At 45.7% G+C, this 22,228-nt stretch overlaps 1 protein-coding gene across 3 annotated transcripts in view; it reads right to left on the bottom strand.

Annotated features, from left to right (window-relative positions):
• The window catches only part of MYOM3 (myomesin 3), a 56,641-nt gene that overhangs the window by 14,384 nt on the left and 20,029 nt on the right, over window positions 1-22,228 (bottom strand). For all 3 annotated transcript variants that reach the window (XM_065576743.1, XM_005302213.4, XM_065576742.1), the window contains exons 8-25: window positions 19,047-19,091; window positions 18,140-18,280; window positions 16,709-16,870; window positions 15,023-15,164; window positions 14,516-14,715; window positions 13,755-13,808; window positions 12,469-12,596; window positions 11,405-11,588; window positions 10,269-10,443; window positions 8,846-8,967; window positions 8,003-8,190; window positions 6,749-6,875; window positions 5,412-5,590; window positions 5,220-5,334; window positions 4,252-4,408; window positions 2,497-2,606; window positions 1,712-1,756; window positions 1,091-1,227 (exon numbers count right to left, since the gene is read on the bottom strand). In XM_065576743.1, the coding sequence (XP_065432815.1) occupies window positions 1,091-1,227; window positions 1,712-1,756; window positions 2,497-2,606; window positions 4,252-4,408; window positions 5,220-5,334; window positions 5,412-5,590; window positions 6,749-6,875; window positions 8,003-8,190; window positions 8,846-8,967; window positions 10,269-10,443; window positions 11,405-11,588; window positions 12,469-12,596; window positions 13,755-13,808; window positions 14,516-14,715; window positions 15,023-15,164; window positions 16,709-16,870; window positions 18,140-18,280; window positions 19,047-19,091 (2,411 nt within the window). The remainder of the gene's footprint in view (window positions 1-1,090; window positions 1,228-1,711; window positions 1,757-2,496; window positions 2,607-4,251; window positions 4,409-5,219; window positions 5,335-5,411; window positions 5,591-6,748; window positions 6,876-8,002; window positions 8,191-8,845; window positions 8,968-10,268; window positions 10,444-11,404; window positions 11,589-12,468; window positions 12,597-13,754; window positions 13,809-14,515; window positions 14,716-15,022; window positions 15,165-16,708; window positions 16,871-18,139; window positions 18,281-19,046; window positions 19,092-22,228) is intronic.

The following is a 22,228-nucleotide window of genomic DNA, read 5'->3' as shown; positions in this document are numbered from 1 at the left end:
AGCCTCAAAGAATGTTGCTAGACACTTTCTGTCTCTGGAGAACACATGGCAACAAAGGCTAGGAGAGGCTTCAGATTTTGCCTATCACAAAACACCCATGACTTTGTTATTTTGACATTGTTAGACTGCATTTGAACCACAGGTGAATAGTTCCATTATCCTTTTCTTAATTCTGAACCGTCCAGTTCCCCAGAGTAAATACTTTTTAAACCATATATAGCATTAGGTTCTGGGATGGGAGGGCCCAAACGAGGTTAATATGTTCTTTTAAATGTACAACAATGCAAGAGTACTTTGTGACACACGATGCAATGTTATTTTCAATGTCTGCAATTTGGAAATGGGTTGCATGCATCTGCTCTCAAAAGCCAGACGATTTATACACAGCCAACTCAAAGACGGGTGTGAAAACCAGCCAGGCTTGCTGGGTAGGACAGAAGGGGCAGCATTAACCCTCCCCTTCATCTAACTGGCAAAGACAGTATTTCTTAGCACATGCTCAGACCAGGGCTAAATTACTCATGGGGGATTGGATTCTTTGGTGCACCAAGCTTGCTTATCATGTAAAGTGAACTTAAAATGGTTGGAGATTGCCCCTGGAGAGCCCCCCTGTTCGGGGAGAAGGTCTGCTAGTCCAAAGCTGATAGAGGTGGCTCTGCTGCCTGACTGTGTCATATTCTTCATCGCTGCTCCCAACCCCCTTCTCAGCATAAGGGAGGTAGGGTGTGTGTCAGGAATGGGGATGGGAAGGGGTCAGGGTGGAGTGAGGTTCTGTCATGCTCAGTTCTCTGCTGGCACAAGATGCCCAAGGGACGTTACATCAGCAGCTTTAACTAATGCTGGGACTTGACAGCTGAGAATCCGGGAGCAGTGACTGGCTCTCTGTCAGACCCGGAGCTCTGCTGGGGCACGGTGTGGAATCAAGCCCAGAGTCTTCGAAAAGAAGCATAAAAATACGTGATGGGAAACAATGGCTTCTGAATCAATGATCTCATCTGAGCTCTGGTTTCATAGAGCCAGTCTAGCCCATTGTGAAGACGGGTCAGAGGAAGTCACGCACACATTGGGAGTTTAGAAGCAACACACGTACCGGAGTGCTTGAAAGCTCCTTCCCGTTGAAGATTAAATGCAGCTCTGCCTCTGGCGACAGCTTTTCCACCTCCAGCCACAGACGCACTTCTCCTTTCTCAAGGACATCAATGTTCCACCCAGAGATCAGCTCAATCACTGGAAGGAGAGGGAATGTGGCTGGTCAAGGTTGAGGATTTAGAATAAAATCCTGATCCAATTGGTATCAGTCGGAGTTTAGATATTGATCTCAATGAGGTCAGGATTTCACCCTTACTATGCATTATATCTGAATCTGAATCCTTCCCGTGCTACCAGATGTCACTCTGGGCACGAACAAGGCTCCTCCATCCCTGTCTATCATGTTCTTTGCTGGAATGACTACCGTATTGTCTTTCCATAACTTAGCCTTTATATGAGGCTAGGTTGTTGGCCTATCATTTAACCCCCAGCCTCGAGGGCCAATGGATGGCTCTTCGTCTGGTCCCCCCGTTGACCTGTCCAGCTTGGTTGGCCCTACCAAGAGATCAAACTCCTGCTGTCATAGCTCTGAGGGTCACTGGCACACAAAAGTCTTCCCACAGTTCCCAGGAAAGTCTGTGTATGCTGGTCCCAAATGCCAGTTGCCACTAGTTCAACTTACATGGGTTTCTGATTTCATGACTAATTTTCCGCAAATTATCCAGTTCTGAAAATGCAAAGAACAGCACAGGACTTAGATCAGTAAAGCCAAACTGAAATCAAAACTCATTATCAATTTATCTTGTTAACAGACCCTTCATCATCCAGGTCAAGTAGTCCTTAACAGGTGCAAAACAAGTCATAGCTGAAGGGATTAGAAGAAGCTGGGAAAATAATATCCAATGCTGACGGCATCAGTTAGAGAAACAGCTTTAAAAAAAAGCCTAAATTACTGTAATGTTGTGGTAATATGCAAAACTTTGAGGCCTAGTCTACACTAGAAAATTAGGTCGGTTTATCTATGTTGGCCAGATGTTTGAAATATCCACATCCCTGAGCAGTGTTGTTAAGACAATCTAAATCCCCACGTAGACAGCACTAGGTCGACAGAGGAATTCTTCTATCGACCAGCTACTGCCTCTCAAGGAGGTGGATTAGCTACGCTGATGGGAGGGGTTCTCCTGTTGGCGTAGGTAGTGGCTGTGGCACTGCAGCATTTTAAGTGTAGCCAAGCCCTGAGGCTATGAGAACATTTCCTTTCTGATGCCGTATGTCATGACCTTCAAGTTCTCATACTGTAGAAGTAATCAGTCACATCTGGCCATTTAAAGGGTAGGAAATCTCCTTTCTGTTGCCATTATCTGGCACCACTTCAACTCCTAAAGGTCTGGGAAGAGCTTTTGCCTAGCCATTCGGAATTAACAAATTACAGCACACCGGAAGATTTTTGTAATTATGGATTTTTACCTTCCTGGGTTAAAGTATGGCTGGCGGAGATCTCATCATCTACATCAGTTACCTCCACTGAATATGTCCCCAGATCCTTTTCTGATGCATTTTTCAGTATGAGCTTAGATCTTAAAGAAGAAAAAGAAACACATTAGGGTTCTGTCTAAAATGGGGTTATTTGAGAGAAGAATGCAACAAAGTTTGTAAATCTAGAGGAGCAAATATGTAGTAATTTGAATGCAACAGTGGGGGTATGTAGTGAGGCGGTGGGATACCCCACAGCCCCGCTGAGGGCCGAACCTCCCCTAACACCAACGTGGGCGGAGCCACCGGGTCCGGCGCCCGTCCCTCAGAGGTCGTGGCGCTGACCCGGAAGTATAAAAACCCGCCTGCAGAGCTCAGTGGACAACAAGCCACCGGAGAGAGCAGACGTCTGTGGCCGAGCTCCCGCTTGGGAGACAGCAGCAGGCCGCGACCGGCCTGAGGACTCACCAGGCCAGCCGAGCCTACCCCTCGCCCGTTACCCCGAGGAGGACTTGCCGAGCCTGCCCCTTTCCAGCTACCCCGAGGAAGAGCCGAGCCTGCCCCTTTCCAGCTACCCGGAGGAGGAGCCGAGCCTGCCCCTTTCCAGCTACCCTGAGGAGGAACTGAGCCGGCCCCTTTCCAGCTATCCTGAGGAGGAGCCAAACCTACCCTTCGCTACCTACCTGGAGGAACCGATGCTGATGGAGACCACCGAGGACACTAGTACGGCCCAGGTACCCTACGAGGGGGAGTGTGGAAGTAGCACGGGGGCAGCCGACCCCAGTCTGGCTGCAACACTGCCAGAACCTATGTCAGTGTGTTGCGGCCAGGATCCCCACTGACAGCAGCGAGTTTCCGCCGCTGCTAGGGCCCCGGGCTGGGACGCAGTGGAGTGGGAGGGCCTGCGTCCCCCTGCCACCCACTCCTTGGGTGGTAGACTCCCCCTTTCCCTAGCCTAGAGAGGCTGGGACCTCTCGCGTATTGACTCAGCCCCTGCTTAAGGGCCTGAGTTCCTGACTATTTGATTGCTGCCCCACCCTGATGTAGGGCCTGGGCTGCTACAAACTCATTGACTCAGCCCCTGCTTAAGGGCCTGGATTCCTGAACTATTGGCTCAGCCCCTGCTTAAGGGCCTGAGCCCCTAACCGTGTGTTTGCTGTCCCACACTACCGCCGGACCAGCACTGACGGCGGACCAGAGCAAGGCGGTGGGATACCCCACAGCTCCACTGAGGGCCGAACCTCGTCCGAGACTTGTACAGGGTAGCACAGCCAAAATGTCTTAAAGCCTCAGCAAAAGAACAACTCTGATTTTTCCTTTCTGTGATGCTCAAGGCCTAACTGAGCTCCACACATCATGGCCTCTGCATTTGGAAGTCAGGACAGTGGTCCAGATTTGCTTGGGAAATAGAAGCAATGGGGCAAATTCATCCCTGGTGTAACATCAGCAGTGTTGTCTGGAGTTCCTAATGAGATTGGGAGTTTGGGTTCATTTTCAGATGTGTCATAAAAGTGCAAATGTTTATCTGAGGTTTGAAGGGCGAGAGGAAGGATCTTACATTTTCCATACTGGTTCTTCAGCCATCTCTAATGGAGAGGTTGAATGTTTGGGTTGGGGGCTTGAAAGCTTTGCTTTCCATGGTTTCTCTGGAAAATATTTTGTCTTGATGTTTTTCCCAGTTTTAGTGTGTAAACAGCCATCTGCCCCACCTTCCAATGCTCATTTTCCCAATGTTCCCTGCCCACTTACTTGTTGCCTTTATCTTCAGTTCTGACTCGATTAGGATCTGGAGGTCCCTCATAATCCTTTGACCAGATAAATTCAGAAGAGTCACACATATCAGGAGTTTCAAAGGCCATGTAAAGAAAGCCCTCTTTGTCCACTCCCAGTTCAATCTCATTTATGCCTGCATAAGAGAAACAAAATTTTGGAAGCATTAGGAAAAAACTTTCCAGTTATAAAGATAGTTAAGCACTGGGATAGGCTTCCAAGGGAGGTTGTTACATAAGAACATAATGCCCATACTGAGTCAGACCAACAGTCCATCTAGCCCAGTATCCTGTCTTCTGACAGTGGCCAGTGCCAGATGCTTCAGAGGGAATGAACAGAACAGGGCAGTTTTCAATGACCCATCCCCTGTCATCCAGTTCCAGCTTCTAGCATTTGGAGCTTTAGGGATACCCAGAGCATGGGGTCCCTGAACATCTTGGCTAATAGCCATTGGTGGATCTATCCTTCAGGAACTTATCTAATTCTTTTTTGAACCCAGCTAAACTTTTGGCTTTCACAACATCCCATGGCAATGAGTTCCACACATTGTGTGAAGAAGTACTTTCTTTTTTTGTTTTAAACCTGCTGCCTATTAATTTCTTTGGGTGACCCCCTAGTTCTTGTGTTATGTGAGGGAGTAAGTAACACTTTTTTATTCACTTTCTCCACTTTCATGATTTTATAGACCTCTATCATATATTCCCCTTACTTGTCTCTTTTCTAAGATGAACAGTCCCAGTATTTTTAATCTATTCCTATGGAAGCTGTATTCCACACCCCTAATCATTTTTGTTGACCTTCTCTGCACCTTTTCCAATTCTAATATATCTTTTTTGAGATTATGGTGACCAGAACCACATGCAGTACTCAAGGTGTGGGCATACCATGGATTTATATAGTGGCATTATGATATTTTCTGTTTTATTTGTTCACTCTTAGGCTCATACCTGGTTTGGTTTCAACCACCACAGGATCCGAGGGGATGGAAGGTGGACCAATCCCTGCTTTGTTCAATGCCCGTACTTGGAAAATGTAGCATTTCCCCATCTCCAAGTCAGAAACCTGCAGAAACCCAATGTAACAAATTAACACCATGCTAAATAATAAGGAATGCTTGCCTGCTAGGCTTATATACAAACCCTCATGTGGGTGCTGGCTGTCGGCTGCTTATTTAGTTGCTTCCATTCCTCTGACCCCTCTTCGCAGACATCAATGTAATATCCAGTGACTGGACCTGCTCCTGTATACAACGGCGCTTCCCAGTGCAGCATCAGGTTTGCGTCCCGCACCTCGGTGAACCTCACATCATAGGGGGGGCCTGTTTGGAAGAAGGGTAGACTGTCAAATAGGGACATCAGAACAGAAGATGCATTAACGTGCCTCTGGTGTGAGCCTCAGATCGCAGGGTTGAGGGCAACGAATGAATGGTGGGCTCAGAAGAGGTCCTTCCTCCAGCAGGATTTGTATGAAAGTGGCCACGTTGTCCTATTTAACGTTGTTTATAATGATGTAACATACAGAGAAGTTTACATAGTGCATCAGGGTTTCCCATTCTCTGGCAACAGGATTCCAGAGCATAGGGCTCTCAACTGGCTACATGGCATGGTGTAGCAATGATCCTTCTTCTTCTTCTTTATCTGTATTACTGTAGCACCATCATGGACCAGCTGTACAAACAGAACAAAAAGATGATCCCTGTCCCATAGAGCTTCTCCTCATGCTCTGAGGAAGAGATTTCAGCGCCTGAGGTGCCTGCTTTATTTTGTAGCAGATGACTTTTCTTTTTCCTGTGTTCCTTTAATACAGTCCCAGGAAACAGAGGGCCCAAAGGTAACGGGCCATATGGAGCTGCCCCTCTGTGCATGAGGTAAGAGGTGCTTCTCCAGGACCAGCACGGTTTGTATCTCCTTGCCTGGTGACATGTACGCTAACATTTTAGTGAAAGGGATTCAGATTCCCAAGTCACCTGCATGACTGGGAGATGGGCCCAAGCTGCAAAATTCTGGCACAGATTCCAACCCCAGCCTTCCCAAAATGTGGAAGGAACTCTGTGATAAATAAAGGGGGGTAGGGAGGAGGTAGCTCCCTTTGATGGACACCCAGCCAGACAGTTAGCTGTAAAATCTCTCTTGGGAGCTGTTCTTTATTTGCTTTACCTGTAAAGCAAGTAAAGAACAGCTGGCTGGGTGTCCATCAAGAGGAGCTACCTCCCTCCCCTTTATTTATCACAAGCTCTGATCAGGGCTTCTGGTTCTGTCTGCTATACAGATCACAATACGGCTCCTGATCCAAACTTCCCCAAAGTTTGGTGTGTTTGGATCCAGGGTTCTTACCGGAGCACATCAATATGACCAAATCCACAGTTTTCCAAAAATCTCATATCATCACAGAAGAGTAAGTCAGTTTATCTTATGAAAGGGGGATAGTTAATGTCCCTGGAATTGTTTTCTGGCTGTTGCTGATATGCTGTCCTTACCTGGCTGCGGCATCGTCCATTCCTCACACTTGAACAAGTCACTGGGTTCAGATACTTTCCCCACTCCCGCCATGTTAGTCGCACAAGCACGGAACTCATAGAAATGTCCTTCATTGAGGTTGGTAACCTTTGAGGTCAGAAACAAAGAGATTATTAGCATAGCCTTGTATTGTACAGTTTGTTTGTAACTGGGATTCATAGATTGTAGGACTGGAAGAGACCTCGAGAAGTCATCGAGTCCAGTCCCCTGCTCTCATGGGCATGGATCTTTAAGGGCATGTTTTTAGGATGGCATGGAAAGGACTTATAAAACCCCCTCCCAACCTATTAACAGAGTTTTTGTAGATAATTCAATGCATCTGTTAAAAACATCCTGCGTACACATTGTATTAGGAAAGAAAAGAGCAACCTGCCAATTAAGATACTCTTAAAACATACTGTTGCCCCTTGGCCCGAGTGGTTAGCCAAAATTTGGGGTCTTGCAGGGTTGTTTCTGTTAGGACGAGGAATGAGTGATACAAGTCAGGTGTACTCTTGGTGTCATCTGGTATTTACGTCTTGTTTCCCTGAACAAAGTAGGAACAAACCACAGCAGGCCGTTTCTTTGCTCAGAAATTCCTAAGTCTGCCACTCCTGCCAGCTCGGTGCCCAAGGAGCCATGTCCCTCTACTTCCGCTTCAAGTCACACTTACAGTTGCTTCTCCTGGCTTTCTGCTCTAACACACGCAGCCTGAAACAGATATCCTACACCTTGCATACAGGGAAGCTCTTCAGTCCACACAGCTGAGCTCCGAACTACTGTGTGGCCTAGGTCCTCGGGTGGTAGCCCCCACACCACATGCCATAAAGGGCTTGATTGCTCTTTCTGTTGAGCCGGAATGAGACCTCACAGGCTCTTAGTAACCCCATAGAATAATTAGTAAGGGACACGTTTGATGCTGAATTATGAAGAATTAGAAATAGCAGCAACTTTGTATTACTCAGAACTCTCCAAACAGCCCGAGAATGCACTGGGCATCAGAATGTGGGACAAACTTGAACTGAATTGCATCCCCAAGGTCCAGCAGAGAAGTTGTCAGACTTACTGGGGACACTCAAAGGTGTGGGATGAAGAAAAGGGAAAGAGCAAGATGGGGAGGGAGTCTGGGCTACAGAAGGGTCAAGACTAGAGGAGGAAAATGGCTCACCTCTTCATATAGCCACCACTTCCACTGCCTCACACAGAAATGCAGTATTGCATTATGAAATCAATACCTTGTAAACTCGTTGAGCAATAGTTCTGATGTTGACTTCATGCCAGTCTAGCTCAGCAGCATCATGCTGATCCAGGAAGTAGCCCAGAATCTTTCCCCCTCCTTTGCGCTTTGGGGCTTTCCACCCAATAGTCATGTCGTTCTTCCCACAGCTCAGCATGGCAAAATCACGTGGGGCTGATGGACGAGCTAAAGGTGAGGACAAAGAGAGAGAGAGGAAAATAGATATTGTATGACATAGATTTGGGATCCTGCTGGCGATCCAGAAAAGAACTGTTGATGTTGAATCAGTTAGCGTGACTTATCTGTGCCATGCATGTTCACACCAGGCTTGATTTTCACTTGCACTAAGGCCCCTTTACACTACTCTGGCAATGTAAAGGGGCCTTCAGATGGGCCTGATTTTCATTTAAATTGTGGGAAAACTCCTGGGTGTTTCAGAGCTTTATAGTTTTAACTGGTGCAGGGCAGATGCAAGAGAGGGTGGGGTGAAGGCAGCAGTGTGAGATAATGGAGAATGATGATGGCGCACTGGAGAAGTGGAAGATACTGAATCAGCTTCTCTGCTCTCTTGCATTTTGTGTGGTCACTTACCTGTGCCAAATGCATGCAATGCAATGTGAAACACTAACAAATCAGAGCAAGAACGTTCTACAGCCACTTTGCACAAGTGCAAATGATGAGACAAGCTGCAAGGCAGGAGAGAATAAAGCCCCCTCTACCTCTAGCTGCCTAGGGGTGGGATCATTTGCAAGTGGCTAGACCCAGCTGTGCATAAAAGATACTCTGATGAGGGAGCTAGTTTTCTGTATGTGTGAGTGTGCATGTGCAATGCAATACTTACAGATAGCCGGCCTCACAATGATGGGGTCAGATTCTGGTGAGCTGTCACCCACTCCTGCTTCATTGACAGATTTCACGCAAAATACATACTCCTTCCCAGGCTGGAGCCCTGGAACAGTAAACCTATGAGAGATCATTAATTTGCTTGCACATAGCTGTTCAAAGTAAGGCAAAGAGCCCTTTGGAAAAAAAACGGCATTTCAATAATTGTATCAGTGTGCTACAATTTATTTCTGTGTCACGTGGTTATTTACCCCTATAGCTTAAAGCACATTGACTCACACAAGTGATACCTATTGAACAATCAGTAAATAGGGGTCAGATCTTGAGAGTTACTCAGCTGGTTTTAGGCACCTCTATTCCCAATGAAATCAGTGGGAGTTGTGGACATTCAGTACCTCTCAACATCTGGACCCGATAAAAGACACTTTAGTGAAGGCCTTCTGCACCAGGGCAAACTTGGAAAGAGAGGGTGTTTAATGACTTGTCTCCTAGCTCTTCTTATTGGATCAGCGTCTCATTCACACTAAGGTCCCTTTACACTGCTCTGCCTATGGAAAGGGGACTTAAAGTTTACACTCACTTTGAGATCTCTTTGTGCTGCCAGACTGCTGTGAAGCGACCTTTGTGTAAATGAGAATCCGGCCCCATTGAGTTTCAGCCTGACAGGTATCTATGCTCTGATGCCACCTGCCCTTTGTGAGCACCAGTGCATTTTACTCATGGGGTGACTGAGCATGTGCTGAGCATCCCCTAAAACGCATTCCCCGAGAAGCATCTATTTCAGACCATACCTGCCCACTGTCCAAAATGGCACTTTCTGAGGCAGTGTGGCCTAGTGGATAGACCACTGGACTGGGACTCAGGAGACCTGACTCTGCCACTGGACTGCTGGTGACCTTGTGCAAGTCACTTTCCCCTCCCTGTGCCTCAGTTTCCCCATCTATAAAACGGGGATAATGATAAAGCACTTGGTAAAGTGCTATATAAGAGCTAGGTATTATTATAGGCATTTTCTAATTTCATTAACATCAGGCCCTATAACAAGAGAGTTTCCCTTACTCCCCATTCTTGAAAGATGACACATTGTTCTACCATAGAGCAAATACAAATGGTCTGTCGTTCCACAGACACTGCGAGATCTACCTTCCCAGTAATGACTGTGGTCTGACAACACATGGAAACATGTGCTACTTTGCTGCCCCACATGTTAACTTGCCTCAGATGTTAAATTAAATCTGGACATTCCAGAACCTGAACAGTGGTTCGGTTCTAAAAACAGGCAAAGGTTTCAGATGTGTGCTATGTGTGCACGTATGTGTAGGGAAATTCTTTTTTTTATCTGCACTCCATTCCTACCATAAACACAGAAATCCAAGTGAATGCACCGTATTTGCTGAATGGAGGTCAATTGCTGAACTCACTTGTTACATGTCACGGGTTTATTGTTGACAGTCTGCCATTCATCTGTCCCAACCTCCCGACAATATACGTAATAGCCGAGGGGCTCCTGACCCTCCTTCAGCTTATCCCAATGCACAACAACAGACGTCTTGGTGTCTCTGAAAGCTAGAACCTGAGAGGGAGGTGGGAGGGGAGCTGAAAAAGGGGAAAAAATGGAACAAAATAAGGTTTATTCTATTTACAAATTGTAACTCAGTTCCAGGGGTGACTTGGGATGTTTGATATCCGCATGGCCGGGGCATCATTTCCCAAAGCAGAGCACCGTGTCTGGACCCGATCTCCTGATTGCAGCCTGTGGGTGTGTCTGTCTGTCTGTCTCTGGATTTATAAGGCCTCATTCTTCTCTCACACCAGTGTAACTCCATTGATATCACTGGAGTTACTCCTGGGGTTTACACCTACCTAAATCAGAGGAAAATCAGGCCCCAATTCCCAATTCCACATGATGTTTTGGGGCCAAAATACAAAGTTCACACTAGATGGGAGCAGCCAGAGGCACAGAACACCCTGAATGAACTTCAGGCCACCTTTAAACAAGAGAATGAAAAAGGCCAGCACGAGGCCCAGTGACCTAACTTTAGCGTGACACATGGGAAACACGGGTATGAGTCTTTGCCTCCTCATATTCTAGACATCACAGCCCAAATATTACACAATTATCCCCCCCAACCAAACATCCCATGTCATGCTGCTGCTCATCCTGGAGTCTCCAGAGACTGACTCCATCATCCACCATTGCAGAATGAGGCTGTGGCCTTCCTTATTGTTCTGCTATGTGCTACATCTGTCTTAGAGCATGCACGACACAGGAGACATTTGAGCGAGTTCCAGAAGTGTGCTTGGAATGGAATATAGGGACTTGATCAGTTTCCTCTTTTTAATTCCAGCCTCATTGGTTGGTTAGATTTACACTGTGTGCTGAACAACTGCAATGTAATTAAGTGTGGATTTAAGGCTTTGAGAGACTTCCTGAAGTCCAAGTGAGAGCTGTAATGATGTACCGCAATGCACAAAGAAAAGAGAAAATAAGCCAATGCTAGTGTTATGATGCATCACCTTTTCCATGTTATTAGTGTCATGCGTTTTATATTGTTACCTAATGTTGTTCCAGCAGTAATGGGCTCACTGGGCAAGGACGGCTCGCTTACTCCGTATTTGTTAGCAGATCGCACTCGGAAACAGTACGATTTTCCTTTCACAAGATCAAAGAGTGCAAATCTTGGGGAATTCACCGCCGTCTCCAGATTGACATTTTGCCAGCTGTTGCTGCCTGCAATGGACTGGAAAGGAAAAGATGGCAATTTACAATCCAGAGAGATGAAAACTGTCTGGAGCGGTTACTCCCTGATCCGACAGCGTAACTGTACTGTATTTGAGAAATAAAGATCTTCTTTACCTGAACTAAATATTTCTTGGGGGCCAATCTAGCCCCTTCCTCATCAGCCACAAAGGGCTCCTTTGCAGCAGAGGTGGTGCAGTGCTACTGTGCAGGTGGGGAATGGACATGTGGGGGTAAGATATGAAAGGAGCAGGGAAGGGACAGAGGAGAACCCAGAATGTTTGGTACTGTGCAGTTCCTCCCATCCTCTCTACCGCTGATGCCTGGGTAAGGGCCAATGGAGGTTACTCCATCCATATAGGTGGAGTAGCCTTCCACATGTGGCCTATGGAAACAAGATTCCTTCTTCCCCGCCTGCTCGTCGGCTCATCATCATGGGCCAGGCATTAGGATCTGGATTTACGGTCTTGTAAATTTAGTACTAGTGAAAGGCTGACGGGGCCATTTCGGATACAATATGGACCGCACTGGCAGTTTCCCCACACACTGCTCTCTCCATGTGTCTTGTTCCAGATCTGGACTGGCCATGCTTAGGAGAGAGAGCGTAGCTCAGCATCCATAGCTCATTGCCTCTCTGCTGAGGCTACCCTCAAGGGCACCAGTTGTGCTAATGCCTTTGTGATGTGGAAAGCCTGTTTTCAAGGAATTGAGACTCACCCACTCATTGTACACAGCCCACCACTGACAAGCTATCAAAACAGCATTCTGTCACTACTGACCTGTGCTGGACTCTGAGCAGTAACCTAGAGGTGAAAGGGGATGTATTCCACTGCCAGTCTCCAGAGTGGTAATATTCACCCTTCCATAGATTATTTCCTTACCTTTTCCACATAATAACTCAGTGGCTCCTTGCCTCTGGGATCTGGTTCATCCCAGGAGAGGGCCACGTAATCTTCTCTGATCTCACTCGCATGAACGTTGGTGGGTGGCAGAGGAATTTTAATCTTGCCTGTGGGAAGCCAGAATTTGATACTGGTTCAGTGATAACATACCAGGAAAGGACTCTCCTATTAAACAGGGATGTTTATGCTTTTTCAGTATCAGGTAAGCTCCTTTGGTGTAAAGGAGAGGCCTTTAACCCTTTGCACGCATTGGGGATAGAGACAGCAAGCTTCCTCCTATGCATTCATTTGGTTGTCAATGTTCTGATAATTTTTAATGATAAATTATTTAATTCTTTGCTCTCATCTTCTTATTTAAATAAAGGGACGTAGTGTCATCATACTCTCACTTGCTCTGGAGGTACAAAGGGCCCAGGATCTGGCCTGCAGTGTCCACCTTTGAGTACATTACTTTGCCAGTGTCTCTTTCCATTACACCCAGTTTCGAAACACTAGAGAATTTTGCGGTGCACATTACCAGACCTTTTGGTCCTTCTTAATTCTATGGCCACGTTCCTCAAGCTCCAGATACAACTCCCTCTCAGGAGTTCAGCTGGTAACAGAGTTCCAGATGTCTGTGTCTGGGCCGAATTCTAACCCTCAGCAGCCTCACAGTGGGGTTGCACTAAATGAGGAAAATATTGTCTCCACGAGTAAAATTTTCAAAAGTCCCTACATACCATTTTCAAAAGTGAATTAGGTGCCTAAGTCCTATTGACTTTCAATGAGACTTAGGTTCCTAAGTGCCTAAGTCACTTTTGAAAATGAGACTTACGGCCAGATTTTTAAAGGTATTTTGGTGCCTAGTGGGATTTAAAAAAGCATCTGCGTGCCTAACACCATGGTTAACACTCAGTTAGGCATTGCAACGCAGAGCAGAACAATGCCTAAATAGCTGTAAAAATCTGGGCCTTAGTCACTTTTAAAAATGGGACTTGGGCACTTCTGAAAATTATACCCCATAATCTTTTGCTTTTAATAAAAACTCTACGCTACTCCTTAGACTGAAGTCTCTAGGCTTGACACAATCACAAGTCTAACAATATCTAACGGCTCCATTATAAACTGGCCTTGTATTTTGGAATGCTTCTGTTTTCTTGGAGTGTAAGAAAACATTTTCCTGTGCGTATTTCCTCCCAGAGTCCTCTGAAATACTATTTTGGCATCCTTGTACTATAACAAGCATTAGTTTATAAAAGGAGGGTTAAGTTTAAGTTTGAAATTACCTTCCAGTTCATCTTTGGAAATTGTAATCTTCTTTCCGTCATCATAAGGGATGGCTAGTGATTAAAAAAAAATCAATATTATTCACTAGGAGAAAAAACCACAAGTTTAGTGGAAAGACAGAGACAAGAATCCTGGGTTTCCCTATATGCACACAAAGCCCATACGCTGGGGTAGTTTGGCCTTCTCCCTTTCTGTACCAGTTTGTACCAAGAGAAGTGGAACAAACTGAAAACTAATTCAAAAAATTATAGGAACTTCCTTGACATTAAAAATACAAAAACAATCATTTTGAGTTAGACACATTTTAGGCCCAGATTCAGTTTGCCCGTTGCCACTTTTGTCTTCCCATTGCAAGCACTCCAGACAGTCAGGGGTGTGTGAGCAGAGATTGAACACTGTTTGGGTAAGAGAGTAACACATGGAATGATAGGGGCAGACACTCAGGTGGTGTCAATCATCCTGGTTTCATTGGTTTCCCTGGAGCTCTGATGATTTATATCTGCTGAGGATCTGCTCACAGTCTTTGCCTATCCAGTGCTGTTCACAAATTGACAATGGTGTTTTAGGTCAGTCTGTCTCCAGCTTTTTCAGTCCTGACCAATGACTTCAGCTGGTGATTCCAGCAGGGCGGAGGCATGTTTGCAGCAGAGGGGCTGCAGTGATGTTTGTGAGAATAGGGCACTTTGGATAAGTCATTCCGAGTTACTTCCGCAGCCTCACAGAGCACATAGAGGAATAATATCCTGTTTCTGATACATACTCATCACTCTTTTTTCCTCATTGGGGTCTTTCATTGTGACTGGGTCGCTGGCCTTGGAAGGGTTACTGATGCCTGAGTGGTTGATGGCCTTTACCCGGAACTGGTATGTCTTTCCCTCCGTGAGGCACAAAACAGGGCACCTGCAGGTCTTCACAGGCATTTCGTTATATGGCACCCACTCGTCTGTGCCCGCCTCGCACCTGCAACGAAGAAAGACCATGCAGTACCTCCATGGTGTTCCCCGAATGTGGCAGCGGGCCTTCTGCAGGTTATAACTTCGGTAAAGGGACCGCTCAGTGCAACAAACATATGTCTACTCACAGGACTGCAGGCTGGGATCTTGCTGCTTTATTTAATTGCATCACAACAAAATTGGGGTGGGGGGAGAAAACTCCCAGTGATTAAACAGGAATTGAGGAATGGAGCATAGTGCCATCCCATAATACTCTGGGTATCCCTGGTAAACCTATCATGACCACTTTACTACAATAACATAATCATACAGACCTTTCAATAAAATAACCGAAGATTGGACTTCCTCCACTATCGCTGGGTGCTACCCAGGAAAGGAGCAGGCAATCTTTATTTACATCGTGGCATTTCACGTTGAGGGGGGATCCAGGTGCACCAGCTGTTGCTGCTGCAGCATCTAAAGGAATATAGAGCATTGTCTGTTAAACTGTTTTTTCCCGCCTGTGTTCTGAATCTTTCAGTCTCCAAACACTCTGTTGTCTACAGAGAGAGGCTGCCATTTTGTGTTCAGCTTGCTGCAGTCTGCAACAGAGGAGATACCCACACTCTGCGCTCTCTCTCATGGAGATATTCATCCTGTTCTTTCCTCTTCTTATTCATTTGTATTGCAGTAGTGCTTAGGGCCCCATGGTGCTAAGTGCTGTACAAATGCAGAACAAAAAGATGGTCCTTGCCCCAAAGAGTTTATAATCTAATCTATATTCTTTCTTGTGTCATTGTTGTCTTTGGGCGTGTAGGGAAAGCAGTCTGATCTGCATGGTCAGGAAAAAATCCACATTGTAAAACTGTAGATAAATGTATTGAGCTCTAAAAGGAAGACATAACTCCAGAATACAACAATGGAGGAGCTTCCTATATTATACTGTGACCCTAATAAATGTACGAGTGGAAAATATTAGCAAATTAAATTCTGAATCATTCATATTAAGAGTAATTTCTTTTCAGATTAATAACAAGGTCAATTTTTTTTAAGATCTTGAGAAGAACAAGAACTGACCTACTCAGTATATAAAAAAAATAATCCAGCATCTGATCAGAGTGAAAAACATTTGTCATGCTGATAGAGCAAACAGGTTCTGCAGTTAGAACTGGACACTGTCCAGCAACCCTGACCTTGTCTTGTAAATCTCAGTAAATGGCTGTTCAGTAACTTGTTACTGAAAGCCCACCGTCAATTCTCTGTTTGGCCATTAAGGGCTAAACTGGATTCCCCACATCAAATCTGAGACATGTGGCACAGAGCATTTCTCTGTGGGAAGGAATTCTCTGCCCAACGGGGTAATGTAGCCACATCATGCTGCTTCTGCATCCTTTGTGGGGATCACTGGCAAGAGCGTTTACATAGCATTGGTGTCATCTCTGGTTTCCCCTCACCCACCCCAAACCTGCCCCCAAATCCCACTGCATAGGGGAGCTGCAGAGCTGAGCTCCATGGTATGCAGACCCCCTGCAACAGCTCCCCAAGTCCTATGCTACTTTGGTTGCAGTGTTTCTTGTACCCCACATTGCTGTGGAGAAGGGGGCAGGATTTGCCCCTCCAAAAGCAAATGAAATCTATTCTCTACCTCCAGTACTGCCTAGGCCACATCTGATAATTACAGGGGGAAGGGTGTTGTGTGTAGTGAACAGGTAGGCTTTGTTTTCCATTTTCTGCACTAAGGACTCTGCTATCCACAGAGGCAGGCAGCCATTTTATGCTCAGTTCAGTGCAGATTACTACAGAGGAAACACAATGGGAAGACAACAGGATTTGGGCCTAAAATCCCAAGTGCCTAAATCACTATTGCAAACGGGACGCAGGCACTTTTGAAAATGTCACCCCTGGGTTCAAGTTGCAGGCAGTGTGGGAAGGCCTTTCATTGTGAATGAGGCTGTGAATTTTCCGACCCCAGTGGATCAGAAAAGGGCTTTTGCTTAGAAAGGATAGAAACCTGTAGGTACCTCTAACAAACACATAAGCACTCTGCTCGTTGTACCCGTCCAGTGTAGGGACACGGACAGTATAGAATCCCTCATCTTCTTTGTAAGCACACAACACGGTCAAAGAAGCCTCGCGATCCAGACACTTTATGTGATGGCGATCCGAATCCTTCAGAAACTCGCCTGCAGGGAAATGAAAACTCAGTGGAAACTCAGAGGGGCATGCAGCACTTGTACACGGTATAAAATGCTGAGCAGGACGGGCACTGCAGGGGACCTTGGGCCTACACTAACACAATGTTGCTCACAGCTAGCAAGGCCTAGATCCTCAAAGAGATTTCATTTCAATGGGAGTTGGGTGCATGAATACCTTTGAGTTGCTGAGCCCAAGTTACTTCTGCCTACTAGCAGATCTGAGGCATTACAGGCTAAGCTCATTAGCCAGATGAGGAACAAGCTCAACCCCCTGCCTTCTGAGACGCAGTCACACTCTGGCCACATCCTTCTATCTGTTATCCTTTGCTCTTGCTGTACGCCAACGCAGGAGGTTTGGAACTCACTTCTACGCAGTGTGGAGGACCCTGAGCTAGAGGAGTAACTCTGTTCACTCTCAGTAAATAGCAGGCATTTGTCCTGAGGGCCACAAGGAGCCATGACACATAGTAACAGTACCTACTGCTTTTCATGAGCAGATCTCCCACTATCATACAAACCAGCTCGTACCCTCATTTTACAGATAGGGAAACTGAGGCACAGAGCGGGGAAATGACTTGCCCAAGGTCATCCAGCAGGCCAGTGGCAGAGCCAGGATTAGAACCCGTGCACAAATCTGCACCTAGCCAGCATATTTTGCTTCTATCCCCAAGTCTTGGGAGAGTTCAGATATGGATCTGAACTCTGTGCATCAGGCCCATCTTTAGAAAACAACACAGTCTGCTGCTTGCACAGCTTATTCTCGCAGGGCTACTTGTAAAACAAAGGCAGTCTTACTGTGTTGCTCCTGGGACAGGTGCAGCCTCCCACAGCTTAAAGGCACGGAGGCAATTAGCATACTGGCAAAGACCAGTGTCCTTGATTTTGCAGCTCTGTTTGTAACTTACCCTCCTATGGGCTGTCTGGGAGGGCTACATTTTACTTCATTCGCCAGTGTCTCCTCCGGCTTTACAGGAATATAATAGCAACACTTTGCACTTCCACTGTGTAGAACCAAGGTTCCTAACAACTCTTTATAAACATGAATTAATTAAGGCTCATGTCACCCCACGAAGCAGGTCTATATTCTTATCCTTGTTTTACGGATGAAGAAATGGAGGCCCAAGTTAAGGGATGTGCCAGAACTGGGAACAGAACCCAGGAATCCTGGCATCCAGTTCTCTTCTGCAAGCACTAGACCAGAGCTTATAGGGGGAAAGCAGTTGTATCAAAGAAAGCTATGTGGATATGAATACACACCGTCTCTGAACCAGGTGATATCTCGTTGGTGTTGAAGTAGATCAGAAGAAAAGAAGCAGGAAAGGGTGAAAGGTTCCTTCTCTCTGGAGAATAGGGGCTTCAGTGAAAAGGCAAAATCTGCCTCCTGGCCAATGAGTGATCCTGTGAAACAAGAGCAAAACCATGCAGCCATGATTAAGGCTACAGTTTTGTCACGGCGGTCAAGATGGTCACTGAAATCGTGAATTTGTGTCAAGGCCCCCAAACGGAGTGGTGTTGTAACCTAGCGCCCAGGTTCGCAGCGCCACTCAGATTTGGTCCTTCTGCCCCTCCATCTCCTGAGAGGCGGAGGAACCAAACCTGAGTGGCGCTGCGACCCCATGTGCCGGTCGCAAAGCCCAGCATGGGGAGCCGGCCCAAGCCCTGTGGAACAGGAGCTGCCATTGTGGGGTGAGTGCAGGGCTGGCTCGTTCTGCAATCCCCATCCTGCTCTAAGAACATAAGAATGGCCATACTGAGTCAGATCAAAAGTCCTTCTAGCCCATTATCCTGTCTTCTGACAGCGACCAATGCAATGTGCTTCACAGGGAATGAACAGAACAGGTAATCATCAAGGGATCCATCCCTTGTTGCCCATTTCCGACTTCTGACAAACAGAGGCTAGGGACACCAGAGTCTTATCAGTTTTTCCCCACACCTTTGCTGTGAAATTTACTAAAATTTTCCATGACAAAATCACAGCCCTAGTCACAACAGAAACAGGAGCCTCCTCAGTTAGTGTCATTATTGTGGTCATTCATCTAGTGCCAAAGGTGTGTGTGGTGCTTTTCATAAACATCAGGCTACTGGGAAGAGGTACACCTTGTCTGACTCTGTGCCAGGGGGCCTCAGCCCGTACATAAAAACTCAGCAACAATAATTTACTCACTTTTGTATATTTCTGAATCGAATCCTGACTCCTTCCCATAATATTCTGTAAAAGAAGGTGGAGAGGATGGGAGGAATAAACACATTTAACAAATGTATGTTTTAATATTTATCTTCCTCTTAATAATATGCAACGATACTTAACTCTTATGTATTGTATCGCTTCTTCAAAGTACGGTCCACTACAAACATTAAATATTAGCCTTCAAAACACACCTGGGTGGTGACTTCTCCAAGTAGGAACACTTTCCAGTGCAGAGCCTTTTACTAGCTTAACAAACTGATAAGGCTCACTTCACCCATAACTGAAATGCAGCCACCCCTGGGGCAGAGCCTGGCATCTACTCAACACCACATGGCAACACTACACAACAACACAGGAATGGAAGGGAAGAAGAATATTCTGTTGAAAGTGCTGGGGAAATTTAGGACAGCCGAACATACTAGTTATTGATGCTGGAATATGGCCTGGACACCGAGGTTAAGCTGCAGAAAACGATATGGGATCTTTAATGATCACATATGGCCTGGACCTCTGGTTTGTGACTCATCCCAAGGACAGCATGTCCAGAAGTACAGAACATTCCAAGACATGGGCTCACTACTGGCTCAGAGGGAAAAGTATCATACACTGAATCACCAGCAGCACTTATTGTGGCACCTACGTGTTTCTTGGAGGTCTCTCCCATGAAAACAACGATCCTAGCCAAACCTTGCAAACTGCTGGGATCACAGAACAGAGTCTAGTGGCTTTGAGCTTAATGCAACGTAATCACGCAGCTGAAGGAATCGAAGAATTCCAAACCAAGATGCAAATGGTGGCATTTCTTAGACCTCTCATCCTAAATAAATGCACATAAGAATTGATCACATTCATTCTTTCTCAGTAGCCAGTACATGGCAATTAAAATGGATGGAATTTTGAATTTCAGACTAGGAAATTCTGATATCTTTTCAGAAGTGATTTTCTGTTGCTGTGATGAAAGGGAAGGCAGACAAAACTTTGCACTGCTATGGGGAGATCCCACATTCAGAAGTAACCTCTCACTTGTTGCTTCCATCTGTCCCGGGCCACAATGGATCATGAAGGCGGCATGCTTTGTGCATGGCATGAGGAATGGGGAAGGGAAAGCATTACTTTAACAGCATACCTGCTGGCCAGGTAGAAAGGATGGCCCTAAATGAATGAAGCCATGTGATAGCATTATACAGTCATAGGCAGAAGATGGTAAATGAGTGGCAATGACTAGAGAGGGGAATCATGGAGAACATCAAAGGGACATGCTGGGTTCATCAAGGATAACAAAGGACCCCAAAATATCATTGATAGGCAGGGCAACCCACTAATCTAGAAAGCCGTTTAGCTTGGGACCGCCTAAGACATCAAAAGCATGTCAGACAATGCAGGGGCCAAGAAAACGACTGCCAATGGCCTGTTTAGTGGGACATGGAGAGCTTCCAGGCCAAGCCCTATGGCTTTGCTCTGGATTCTGTTTTCAGACTGTTAAACACAAATAGCAAAAGGAAGGGGCATGTTACCCGGACGGCATCAGGCAGAGTCAGGAGAGAAGGAACAACGCAGGCCTGCCAAAAGCAAATGTAAGAAGCAATATTTGGAAGTGCCAATAGCACAGAGTTCTGCTCCGACCAGAGACTTCATAAAGGAGAATTTGATCTGGTACTAAGTGGTGCTAGGACAGCTGTCTCATCCAAGGAGGTTTTCTATAATAGATTCATAGATTCCAAGGACAGAAGAGACCATTGTGATCAGCTAGTCTGACCTCCTGTATAACATAGGCCACAGAACTCCTCCAAAATAATTCCTAGCACAGATCTTTTAGAAAAACATCCAATCCTGATTTTAAAATGGTCAGTGACAGAGAATCCCCCACAACCCTTGGTAAATTGTTCCAATAGTTAATTACCCTCACTGTTAAAAGTTTACACCTTATTTCCAATCTGAATTTGTCTAGCTTCAACTTCCAGCCATTGGATTGTGCTATATCTTTCTCTGCTAGACCGAAGAGCCCATTATTAAATATTTGTTCCCCATGTAGGTACTTATAGACTGTGATCAAGTCACCCCTGAACCTTCTCTTTGTTAAGTTAAATAGATTGAGCTCCTTCAATCTATCACTACAAGGCAGGTTTTCTAATCCTTTAATTATTCTCATGACTCTTCTCTGAACCTTCTCCACATTTTCTGACTGTTGTTTAACATCCTCTTGAGATACTAGTGGAATGGAAAGAGGGATAGAATTTTGATGTATTGAAAATTGTGTTACAATTATAAGCTATCACTTTAATTCTCATGGGTTTCCCTGGTCCTGCTTGCAGGTTCAGGGGCTCTGTAGGGAAGTGTGCAATCTGAGTTTTTCAGCAGTAAGTCTGCAAAGAACCAGCCTAGAGGAAGGTGGGATGAGTTGTGCCTCAATCTCTGGAGCAGTCTTCTTTCTCTCTGCTTGTTTTTGGTTCTTGCGCGTTAGTATTATGGATTTTAAGAAATAAAGTTGTGTTAAATTGCAACCTTTTAGAAAGAGCATTTTATGTTTTTATCTAATTTTTCTGTTTGTATGCCGTGAACATAACAAGAATCATTTGCCTTGTTCTGTTGTCACACCTGTTCTGTTTCCACAAGCCGGGTTTGAAAAGAGTGACTGGGAGGGGGAATGAGAGTGGGGGTACTTTGTGACCTTTCTCATGCATGTTATTCAGACCACCCTACTTCTGCTTCTCTCCTTTGGAAGCAGTGGTAAGTGTATTTTCCAGTGCTGTGTGCTGCTTGTTTTCATGTCACTTCATCTGTCAGCACTCAGTCAGTTTCATTCCCCTGGCAGAATTTATAGCCAATTCAGGGTGGTAAATCAAGCCAGTTGGAATGTATCCAATCACTCACGGAAGGATCTTGTTTCTGCTGTCTTTTCCCAGGATCTACTCATAGTTTTAAGCTCCTGATTTTTAGAGATATATGGCCTGATTTTCCAAGGCATAGACACACTAAAGTCAGTGGGATCTGTGGCTACTCTCACCACCTCTGAAAACCAGGCTAACACAGTAGGTCATATAAATACTGCAGTGTGGAATTCCTTCACCATGACAGCCTAACTTTCACTCACACGTTTCCTGCCTGGACTGTCCAATAAATTGTTCTTTATTGCTTTCTTGGCTACAAATAAATGCCAC

The sequence above is a fragment of the Chrysemys picta genome, chromosome 23 (genome assembly GCF_011386835.1).
Source record: "Chrysemys picta bellii isolate R12L10 chromosome 23, ASM1138683v2, whole genome shotgun sequence".
Lineage (NCBI taxonomy): Eukaryota > Metazoa > Chordata > Testudines > Emydidae > Chrysemys > Chrysemys picta.
Note: the sequence above shows the minus strand (reverse complement) of the source record. Positions and strands in the feature narration are given on the sequence as shown.